Here is a 12,282-nt window from a genome sequence, read left to right on the forward strand (position 1 = left end):
ATCCTGGCTAACATGGTGAAACCCCGTCTCTACTAAAAATACAGAAAACTAGCTGGGTGTGGTGGCGGGCACCTGTAGTCTCAGCTACTTGGGAGGCTGAGGCGGGAGAATGGCGTGAACCCGGTTGGCGGAGCTTGCAGTGAGCCGAGATCACGCCACTGCACTCCAGCCTGGGAGACACAGCGAGACTCCGTCTCAAAAAAAAAAAAAAAAAAAAAAAAAACTTTAAAAATTAGCTGGATGTGGTTTCACGTGCCTACAGTCCCAGCTAACTATCCAAGCAGGAGGATGGCTTGAGCTCAGGAGTTTGAGGCTGTAGTGAGCTATTATTGTGTTACTATGCCCCAGCCTGGGTGATAGAAAGAGACCCCATCTCCAAAAAATTCTATTTGCCATCTTAAAATGTGCCTCACTAACCGGGTGTGGTGGTTCACAACTGTAATCCCAACACTTTGGGAGGCTGAGGTGGGCGGATCACATGGTCAGGAGATCGAGACCACCCTGGCTAACGGTGAAACCCTGTCTCTACTAAAAATACAAAAAATTAGCCGATTGTGGTGGCGGGCGCCTGTAGCCTCAGCACTTTGGGAGGCCGAGGTGGGCGGATCACGAGGTCAGGAGATCAAGACCATCCTGGCTAACACGGTGAATCCCCGTCTCTACTAAAAATACAAAAAAATTAGCCGGGCGTGGTGCCGGGCACCTGTAGTCCCAGCTATTCGGGAGGCTGAGGCAGGAGAATGGCGTGAACCCAGGAGGCAGAGCTTCCAGTGAGCTGAGATCACACCACTGCACTCCAGCTTGGGCAACAGAGTGAGACTCCATCTCAAAAAAAAAAAAAGTGCCTCACTAGCTGTTATCCAGTTGAACTCACCCCACAGAGTTATTTAGTGTAATGAGTATGATAATTTATCAAGTTGTATGATATTGTCCCTTGCTGATACTAAAGTACACACCTTTACCAAATAATAGAGTCACAGTGATCTCAGTAGTTAATTCTAATTGTGATTCTAAAACAATAATTCTTTCAGTTACCAAAAGGATATACGCATTTGACTATGTGATTAAGCCCTTTAGATATCATGCTTTAAGAGAAGGTTAAGCTACGGGAAGCTGTTAATATTTCCTTCTAGCTATCTATTCCTTCTCTAACAATGCATCAGTAACTTAAAAATCTAATGTGAAATGATGCCTCACAGTATGTCTCTCTAGATTGTATTGGTTAGAGCCTAATACATTTTATTTTTTACAAAAGATATAACTTTAAAAATATTTCTTTATATTATCAATATTATACAGTAATATAGGTTAACCACTGTATGTGTTAAGTGCTATGTATAGGTTAAGTGTTTGGAGAATGACTCTCCTGAAAATGGCTTGTTTTTCCATTTTAACTTTTCTTTCTTCCTTTATTTAAGGATTCCTAGATGAGGTTATGAAGAAGTATGGCAGTTTGGTTCCACTCAGTGAAAAAGAAGTCCTTGGAAGATTAAAAGATGTGTTTAATGAAGACTTTTCTAATAGGTATATAAACGATGCTAAAGTTAAGCCCTTGAAAATAAAATTGTTGGCATATATGACTTTTCTCTTGATTTACAGGAAAAAAAGATGCTTAGCAGTAAATTGAGAAGTACTCATTTTTTTATGTTTTCTTTCAAAATCTTTCTCTTTCAGAAAACCATTTATCAATAGAGAAATAACAAACTATCGGGCCAGACATCAAAAATGTAACTTCCGTATCTTCTATAATAAACACATGCTGGATATGGACGACCTGGCGACTCTGGATGGTCAGAACTGGCTGAATGACCAGGTCAGTATATTGTAGTTTGTCAATGTGGAGAAGTTGCAGAGGATGTTAGTCAATAAAATATAATCTCTGGTTTGGCTTCTCAGTTGTCTTTTGGAATCAAGGATTCTTTATTCTTGACTGGTTACTTGCCCCAGGATCCAAACGGTTTGATTACGGCTGTCAGTAATAATATATTCTTCATTCTGATTGGGATGTTCTGAATTGTATAGGGTTAGTAACCTGGTTTTATTTATTTATTTTGTTTTTCTTTCGCCAACTTATTGGCAGAGGTAGTAAGCTGGTTTTATGTTGACTTTTTATAGGTCATTAATATGTACGGTGAGCTGATAATGGATGCAGTCCCAGACAAAGTAAGTGAAAACTTCCTCTTCTGCAGGAGGGAGTGTCTTTGTGTATTAAAAGGAGTAGTTTTTGTGTGTGTGTGTGTTTAAATTATCTGACATTCCTTAAATTTTTAAAAAGGAGAGTTCAATTTTGTCTTGATCATGCACTGGGCTTGACTGTAAGTTCCATCAAATCACTTCTTTTGTTTTTCATTTTGAGATGGAGTTTCGCTCTTGTTGCCCAGGCTGGAGTGCAATGGTGTGATCTCGGCTCACTGCAACCTCCACCTCCTGGGTTCAAGCAATTCTCCTGCCTCAGCCTCCCGAGTAGCTGGGATTACAGGTGTGTGCCACCACGCCTGGCTAATTTTTGTATTTTTAGAAGAGATGGGGGGTTTTACCGTGTTGGCCAGGCTGGTCTCGAACTCCTGACCTCTGGTGATCTGTCCCCTTCCCCCTCCCAAAGTGCTGGGATTAAAGATGTGAGCCACCATGCCCAGCCAGCTTTTTACATTTAACTTAAAATCTTGCTCTCTTTAAAAATGTAAAAAAAAATTCATCTTTCACTTTTTCTTGGATAAATCTTTGATACTCAGTTCAAATACAGATTGAACCCTCATAAACTCTAAATTCTCTTAAGAGTTTTGTTACATATCAAAACTATTTTTTTACTTAATGTATTTTTCTGAGTACACAGATACCTGATGGGTGCAAAAATTTCCAAGTACTTTATAAAACTGATCAATCTAATAAAGTAATAGATAAATACTAAAAAGTGAGATTCTGATACTGTTTATGAATATAGAAAATGTTTTGTGACTTTCCACTTAAATTATAAATCTGTTATACATTTATAAATTGGAATCAGGCTAATCTGCTAGATTCTCTATTGTCAAATTCTCTTAATCAGAATGTTTAAACACATACAGATTATCTTTAACATAAAAGTATTAATTTCAAGGGTTTCATTTACCACCAGTATATTTAATTCTAAACATTCATGGAATCAAAAGGACACTTAACTAAGGCAGCGGTTCTCAAAGCATGGTCCCCATACTAGCAGCATCAGTATCCCCTGAGAACTTAACTAGAAATGCACATTCTCAGACTCCAACCCAAATCTACTGAATCAGAAACTGGAGGTGGGGACCACCAATCTGTGTTTTGACAAGCTCTCCAGATGATTTTGATAGACACCAAGTTTAAGAGTCACTGCTCTAGAGACAGCTACTATGAGCTCTTTTTTATTTATTTATTTTTATTAAAATTATAAAAAATACCCTTTTTTTTAGAGACACTAAAAAGACACTCCAGGCTGGAGTGCAGTGGCCCAATCATAGCTCACTGTAGCTTTGAACTCCTGGGCTCAAGCAATCGTCTCGCCTCAGCCTCCCAAGTAGCTGGGACTAGAGAGGCATGTACCACTATACCCAGCTAGTTTATTTTTATTTTTGGTAGGGCCGGGAGTCTTGCTGTGTTGCCCAGGCTAGCTTGAACTTTGGGCTTAGCTAAAGTAATCCTCTCACCTCTGACTCTCAAAAGGGCTGGGATTAGAGGTGTGAGCACTATGTCTGGCAGCTCTTTTAATCTGTATGTTAAGCTGCGTGGTTATCAAAATAATGTGCATCAGAACCATCTGAAAGGCTTACAAAAACCAGATTACTGGGCCCTACCTTCGGAGTTTCTGCTTTAATAGGTCTGGGATGAGGCCTGATAATCTGGATTTCTTTTTTTTTTTGAGACGGAGTCTTGCTCTGTCACCCAGGCTGGAGTGCAGTGGCCGGATCTCAGCTCACTGCAAGCTCCGCCTCCCGGGTTTACGCCATTCTCCTGCCTCAGCCTCCTGAGTAGCTGGGACTACAGGTGCCCGCCACCTCGCCCGGCTAGTTTTTTGTATTTTTTAGTAGAGACGGGGTTTCACCGTGTTAGCCGGGATCGTCTCTCGATCTCCTGACCTCGTGATCCGCCCATCTCGGCCTCCCAAAGTGCTGGGATTACAGGCTTGAGCCACCGCGCCCGGCCGATAATCTGGATTTCTAACAAGTTCCTAGATGATACTGACACTGCTGGTCTGGTGACCACACTTGGAGAACCACAGCACTGAGGGAACAGTTTTATCACCTCCTGTTACTGAGTGAGCACTTTAAGGCCACAATATGTTTACCATCTCAGATGAGCTGATGTACCACTTACTTATAAGTCAGAAATTCAAAGCCAAGGATGCAGGACCTGATATTCTGTACAGCCAGGGTAATTCTGTGGTACTAGAAATAATCATGCGAAGGCCTTTTTATAGTTACTGTAACAACAGGAGTCTCTAAATCCACATCCTTCACATGGAGTTAGTTATGTAATCTGTCTCCCTTGAGTTCAAGGTAATTGTTACCTAAGTTTTTCATAGCCTCTTTCAACTTTTTCACCTGATTTGGAGAGATTTGTCAGGTTGCTTCTCTACTTGATTGGATTCAGGTAATCTATTTACTGCTGCATTCCAAATCTGACTACAGACCACAGCTGTAAGGTCATTCCAATAAAAATTTGGAACAGCATTTTCTGTTAACCATGTAATGTATTTTCTATATTTTGATCATTATTATCATTATTTTTTGAGATGGAGTTTTGCTCTAGTGCCCAGGCTGGAGTGCAGTGACATGATCTCTCAGCTCACTGCAACCTATGCCTCCCAGTTGAAGAGATTCTCCTACTTCAGCCTCCTGAGTAGCTGGGATTACAGATGCCTGCCACCACGCCTGGCTAATCTTTGTATTTTTAGTAGAGACAGTGTCTCACCATGTTGGCCAGGCTGGTCTCAAACTCCTGACTTCAGATGATCCACTTGCCTCCTCAATCATTGTTTTTAAGAATAAATTTTTCCTTTCTTTTTGTCTGCTTTATATTCAAACATTTTAAAATTTCCTCTTTCTTTTGAAGTTAAATCTGGGCAAAGCCTAATATAATCTGGTTGCTTGTGTTTATTGTCTGTTCTAGGTTCACTTCTTCAACAGCTTTTTTCATAGACAGCTGGTAACCAAAGGATATAATGGAGTGAAAAGATGGACTAAAAAGGTATCTTCTTTGTTTGTTTTTCATTCCACATTTGAAAAGCAGATGATAAGCCACTTTGTGTGGAAGGATAAGAACTTTAATGCCAATATGATATTAAGTAGAAACAGACTTTTTAATGTGACAAATTTTAAAGCTGTTTCTTTTAAATCGTATTGTTTGAAAGACCTTAATTGCCTCCTGGTCCCAATTATAGTGGTAGAACAGTGGGATGATAAAGAAAGAGCTGCCATCATTTGGTATTATCTGGTAGTCTTGTCAGCAGACAGCAGAAGCTTTCAACAATGTTTTGCCAGTGCTGGGCATGGTACCTCGCGCCTGTAGTCCCAGCTACTTGGGATGCTGAGACCAGAGGATCACTTGAGCCCAAGCATTTGAGGCCAGCTTGGGCAACATAGCCAGATCCTGTCTCTTAAAATGTTAACTGATCCATCAGGAGAAATAACTTTTGTATCACAATCTATTCATAAGATCATGTACATACATGTACTTGAAATAATTTATAAAAACCATGTACCTAATTTACTATGTATGATGTACTCTAATCAGAGGTGATAAGTGCTATTTGCTATGAAAACATCAGAACACAGTATGAGAATACAAGTTAACTGGGATAGGGTCGTAGGAGGGAGGAGGAAGATGGGCTAGTTCTTTTAGACAGGCTCATCAGCCAAAGGCCTCTGAAGAGATCACATTTCACTGAAAACTGTGAAGATCAGAGGAGCATTCGCAGTGGATGGAAGAGTGAATGTTAAAGGCTCTGAAGCAGAAGTGAGCTTGATATGTTGGAGTATCACACACACGAGATCAGGGAAGGAGTCAGGGATCAAGTCATGCGGGGCCATATAGGCTCTGGTAAAGAGTTTGGATCATGAGGGCAATTTGAAGACATTAGAGAGTTTAGGCTGGGCATGGTAGCTCACGCCTGTAATCCCAGCCCTTTGGGAGGCTGAGGTGGCGGATCACCGGAGGTCAGGAGTTTGAGACCAGTCTGGCCAATGTGGCAAAACCCTGTCTTTACTGAAAATACAAAAGTTATCCGGGTTGTGGTGGTGGGCGCCTGTAACCCCAGCTAGCTACTTGGGAGGCTGAGGTGGGAGAATCGCTTGAACATGGGAGGTGGAGGTTGCAGTGAGCCGAGATTGCACTATTGCACTCCAGTCTGGGTGACAGAGCGAGACTGCATGTCAGAAGAAAACTAAATAAAAAATAAAAATGAAGACATTAGAGAGTTTAAGCAGCAGGTGGGAGTGTGTATGAGTGTGTGTGTGAATGATAGCTAGGATTGTCCTTAGCAGCATTCATTCATTCCACATTTATTTATATTTATTTATTTATTTATTTTTTGAGATGGAATCTTGCTCTGTTGCCCAGGCTGGAGTGCAATGGCACTGTCTCCACTTACTGCAACCTCCACCTCCCAGGTTCAAGCGATCCTCCTGCTTCAGCCTCCTGTGTAGCTGGGATTACAGTCCCCTGCCACTACACCTGGCTAATTCTTGTATTTTTAATAGAGACGGGGTTTCACTATGTTGACCAGGCTGGTCTCGAACTCCTGACCTCAGGTGATCTGCCCACCTCAGCCTCCCAAAGTGTTGGGATTACAGGCGTGAGCCCCCGTGCCCGGCATTAAGCGTTATTTATTGAGTACCTGTTATGTGCCTATGTGGAAAACCTGTTTTTTCCTCTGCTGTCACACCACAGCAGTAGTCAACACAGAAGACTTCTGTGACCAAAGCAAGCAGCGAACACTGGCTGGATGCCTCTAATTCAATCCCAACCCTATCTACCTGGTGACAGCGCCATATCCCACAGGCTGAGGGCTCATGCCTCACGAGTGCCCCCCGCCCACTTCAGACACCAATTGCAAGTCCAGGTTTCTGAAACTTCTGACCAACAGACTTCAATGAGGGTTCCCATGCTGCCCTCCTTGAGTTTGATTAATCTGCTGGAACAGTTTACAGAATTCCCGGAAGTTCTTACCTACATTTAGCAGTTTATTATAAAGGATATTACAAAGGATTCGGATGAAGAGATGCATGGGAAGAGATGTAGGGGAGTGGGCACAGGGATTCTCTAGGACCTCCACAGGCACACCACCCTCCAGGAACTTCCACATATTTAGTATCCAGAAGCTCTCCCAGTGCAGTCTTTTTCAGTTTTTATGGAGGCTTCATTGCATAGGTGAATGCCTAAACCAGTGGCCATTGGTTAACCTTTAGCTCTTCTTCTCTCCCTGGTGGTTGGGGGATTGGGTGGGACTGAAAGTCACAATCCTCTAATTCTGCCTTGCTCTTATCCTAAAGCTACCTAGTAGCTGCCAGCCATCAGTCAATCATTAACATACAAAAAGACATCACTTTGGGCCTGGGCTCATGTCCCCTTAATCCCAGCACTTTGGAAGGCTGAGGCAGGCAGATCATTTGAGGTCAGGAGTGCAAGACCAGCCTGGCCAACATGGTGGAACCCTGTCTCTACTGAAAATACAAAAATTAGCTGGGTATGGTGGCACGTGCCTGTAATCCCAGCTACTTGGGAGGCTGAGACAGGAGAATCACTTGAACCCAGGAGGCAGAGGTTGCCGTGAGCTGAGATTGTGCTACAGCACTCCAGCTTGGGTGACAGAGCAAGACTGTCTTCAAAAAAAATTTTTAAAAAAAGGCATAACTTTGGAAATTCCAAGGACTTTAGGAGTTGTATGCCAGGAAATGAGGTCAAAGACCAAATTTATTATTTTACAGTATCATAGTGCCAGACATAGTAAATCGAGAAAGTGGTAAGTAAAACATAATTAGAGATAGTTTTTGCTTTCATGAAGTCTGCAGTCTAGTGGTGGAGACAGCACCTATCACAGTTTGTATTTATATTTTTGGTGGTGTAATTATTTGTTTAGTGGGTACAAAAGAAAAGTACTGGATACTACGGGAGTGTATTGGAATGGGGATTTGGTTAACCTATCCTGAGGGTAAGGGAATGTTTCTCATAGGAAGTAATATTTAAGCAGAAATATCAAAGATGAATACAAGTTAACTGGGTAAATGGAGAATAAGGATATGTGAAACATAGACAGAAGGAGTAAGTATCTGGTAGAAGAATGGGAAAAGACTAGTGTAGCTGAAATGCAGAGAGTAAAGAAGAGAGTGGCATGAAGTGTACCTGATCTGCAGATCAGGGCCTTGAGGTTTGTGTTTTGGGTTGTATCCTGAATGTAACAGGAAACCATTGAAGGGTTTTAGGTGACATTATCCACTTTGTAGTCTTTGTTCTAACAGTACTGAAGAAGACTGATGGGTGTGGGAGCAAAGTTGATGTGGGTAGAACAGGAGACCATTTCAGATTCATGGTACTTTGAACTAGAATAATAGCAGGAGAGATGGAAGATGAGTGTGATGTAGGAAGTAAAATTAACAGGACTTGGTGATGAGTTGGTTATGGAGATGAAGGACAAGAAGTGTGAAAGATGACTTCCAAGTATGTGACTTGTATGACTGGATGGCCTGTGGTTGTATTTACAATAGAAAAATGTAGGACAACTAGTGGAGAGTTGTTCAAATTAAAAATGTACAGCCATATAATTGGATGCTACTTAAGCAGGAAAAGCTATGCAGATAATGAACGATGGGCCGGGCGCAGTGGCTCACGCCTGTAATCCCAGCACTTTGGGAGGCAAAGGCAGGCAGATCACGAGGTCAGGAGATCGAGACCATCCTGGCTTACACGGTGAAACCCCGTCTCTACTAAAAATACAAAAAAAACCACAAAAACTAGCCGGTCGTGGTGGTGGGTGCCTGTAGTCCCAGCTACTCGGGAGGCTGAACCCGGGAGGCGGAGCTTGCAGTGAGCCAAGATCGTGCCACTGCACTCCAGCCTGGGCAACAGAGCGAGACTCCGTCTCAAGGAAAGGAAAAAAAAAAAAGAGAAGAAGAAAAGATAGTGAACGATGCTTATATTCCATTTGGGGTAAGGGAAAAATTACAAGCAGTGTGGGCGAAAAGTATACATTCATGGAAAAGTTTCTGAATGATAAACATGAGAGTGAAAGAATAAAGTCAAATATGTGAGTTATTTCATTAAATAATAAACTAAATATTCCTTCCTCTAGATCAGGGGTGTCCAATCTTTTGGCTTCCCTGAACCTCACTGGAGGAAGAGTTGTCTTGGGGCACACATAAAATACACGGACACTAACAATAGCTGATGAGCTTTAAAAAAAATTGCAAAAAAGATCTCATAATATTTTAAGAAAGTCTATGAATTTGTGTTCGGCTGCATTCAAAGCCGTCCTGGGCTGCCTGTGGGCTGTGGATTGGACAGGCTTGCTCTAGATCCTCTCAGATTGGGTTAAGTAAAAAAACCCAGCCATATGCTGAATATAAGAAATAAACATAAAATAATATGAAAAAGAAAGGTTGAAAATGAAGTGACATTTAATGAAACTGGGTGCTGTGTCTCACATCTGCAATCCCAACACTTTGGGAGGCCTAAAATTATTGTAGATGAGAGGATTGCTTGAGCCCAAGAGTTTGAAACCAGCCTAGGCAACCAAGCGAGACCCCATTTCTATAAAAAATTTTAAAAACTTAGCTGGCCATGGTGGCAGCCTGTGGTCCAAGTTATCCAGATGGCTGAGGTGGGAAGATCGCTTGAGCCTGGGAGGTCAAGGCTGCAGTGAGCTCTGATCACACCACTGCACTCCTGCCTGGGTGACAGACTGAGACCTTGTCTCAATTTAAAAAAACAAAAAAGGCAACTACATGAAAATTAACCTGTTCCTGAATAACTCCTGGGTAAATAAAGAAATTAAGGCAGAAATCAAATTCTTTGAAACCAATGAGAAGAGAGAGACAATGTATCAGAATCTCTGGGACACAGCTAAAGCAGTGTTAAGAGGGAAGTTTATAGCACTTAAATGCCCACATCAAAAAGCTGGAAAGGTCTCAGATCAACATCCTAAAATCACAATTAAAAGAACTAGAGAAGCAGCTGGGAGTGCTGGCTCACGCCTGTAATCCCAGCACTTTGGGAGGCCGAGGCAGGCAGATCACCTGAGGTCGGGAGTTTGAGATGAGCCTGACCAATATGGAGAAACCCCATCTCTACTAAAAATACAAAATTAGCTGGGTATGGTGGCGCATGCCTGTAATCCCAGCTACTTGGGCTGAGGCAGGAGGATCACTTGAACCTGGGAGGTGGAGGTTGCAGTGAGCTGAGATCGCGCCATTGCACTCCAGCCTAGGCGACAAGAGTTGAAACTCCGTCTCAAAACAAACAAACAAAAACAGTAACAACAGCAGCAAGGAAATAGAGAAACAAGAGCAAACAAATCCAAAAGCTAGCAGAAGACAAGAAATAACTAAGATCAGAGCAGAACTGGAGATAGAAACACAGAAAAAAACCCTTCAAAAAATCAATGAATCCAGGAGCTGGATTTTTTGAAAAAATTAACAAAATAGACCTCTAGCTAAACTAAAGAAGAAAAGAGAGAAGAATCAAATAGACACAATAAAAAATGATAAAGGGGATATCATCACTGACCCCACCGAAATATACAAACTACCATCAGAGAATACTATAAACACCTCTACGCAAATAAACTAGAAAAGCTAGAAGAAATGGATAAATTCCTGGACACATACACCCTCCCAAGACTAAACCAGGAAGAAGTCGAGTATCTGAATAGACCAATAACAATTTCTGAAATCGAGGCAGTAATTAATAGCCTACCAACCACAAAGAGCCCTGGACCAGACAGATTCACAGCCAAATTCTAACAGAGGTACAAAGAGGAGCTGATACTATTCCTTCTGAAACTATTCCAAACAATTGAAAAGGAGGAACTCCCTCCTAACTCATTTTGTGAGGCCAGCATCATCCTGATACCAAAACCTGGCAGAGACACAACAAAAAAAACTCCAGGCCAATATCCCTGATGAACATTGGTGCGAAAATTCTCAATAAAATACTGACAAACCAAATCCAGCAGCACATCAGAAAGCTTATCCACCATGATCAGGTCAGCTTCATCCCTAGGATGCCGGGCTGATTCAACACACGCAAATCAGTTAACATAATCCATCATATAAACAACCAATGACAAAAACCATATGATTATCTCAATAGATGCAGAAAAGGCCTTTGGTAAAATTCAGCATCCGTTCATTTAAAAACTCAATAAACTAGTTATTGATTGAACATATATCAAAATAATAAGAGCTATTTATGACAGACCCATAGCCAATATCAATGGGCAAAAGCTGGAAACATTCCCTTTGAAAACTGGCACGAGACAAGGATGCCCTCTCCCACCACTTCTATTCAACATAGTATTGGAAGTTCTGGCCAGGTCAATCAGGCAAGAGAAACAAATAAAGGGTATTCAGATAGAGAGGAAGTCAAATTGTCTGTCTTGCAGATGGCATGATTCTATATTTAGAAAATCCCATCATCTGAACCCCAAAACCCCTTAAGTTGATAAGAAACTTTAGCAGAGTCTCAGGATACAAAGTCAGTGTGCAAATATCACAAGCATTCCTATACACCAACAATGGACAAGCAGATAGCCAAATCATGAATGAATCCCTATTCACAATTGCTACAAAGATAATAAAATACCTAGGAATACAGTTTACAAGGGATGTGAAGGACATCTTCAAGGAGAACTATAAACCACTGCTCAAGGAAATAAGAGAGGACACAAACAAATGGAAAAATATTCCATCCTTGTGGATTGGAAGAATCAGTATCGCGAAAATGCCCATCCTGCCCAAAGTAATTTTTTTTTTTTTTTTTTGAGATGGAGCCTCACTCTGTTGCCCAGGCTGGAGTGCAGTGATGTGATCACGGCTCACTGCAACCTCTACCTCCCGGGTTCAAGCTATTCTCCTGCCTCAGCCTCCCAAGTAGCTGGGACTACAGGTGTGCGCCACCATGCCCAGCTAATTTTCTGTATTTTTAGTAGACGCGGTTTCACCATGCTAGCCAGGATGGTCTCGATCTCCTGACCTCGTGATCCGCCTGCCTCCACCTTCCAAAGTGCTGGGATTATAGGTATGAGCCACCACACCCGGCTGCCCAAAGTAATTT

The 12,282-nt window shown here is 41.8% G+C and overlaps 1 protein-coding gene across 6 annotated transcripts in view; it reads left to right on the forward strand.

Annotated features, from left to right (window-relative positions):
• The window catches only part of SENP5 (SUMO specific peptidase 5), a 73,181-nt gene that overhangs the window by 29,952 nt on the left and 30,947 nt on the right, over positions 1–12,282 (forward strand). For all 6 annotated transcript variants that reach the window (XM_050779152.1, XM_050779156.1, XM_050779153.1 and 3 more), the window contains 4 exons: positions 1,419–1,524; positions 1,675–1,813; positions 2,116–2,163; positions 5,125–5,202. In XM_050779152.1, the coding sequence (XP_050635109.1) occupies positions 1,419–1,524; positions 1,675–1,813; positions 2,116–2,163; positions 5,125–5,202 (371 nt within the window). The remainder of the gene's footprint in view (positions 1–1,418; positions 1,525–1,674; positions 1,814–2,115; positions 2,164–5,124; positions 5,203–12,282) is intronic.

The sequence above is a fragment of the Macaca thibetana genome, chromosome 2 (assembly GCF_024542745.1).
Source record: "Macaca thibetana thibetana isolate TM-01 chromosome 2, ASM2454274v1, whole genome shotgun sequence".
In the NCBI taxonomy this organism is placed as follows: Eukaryota; Metazoa; Chordata; class Mammalia; order Primates; family Cercopithecidae; genus Macaca; species Macaca thibetana.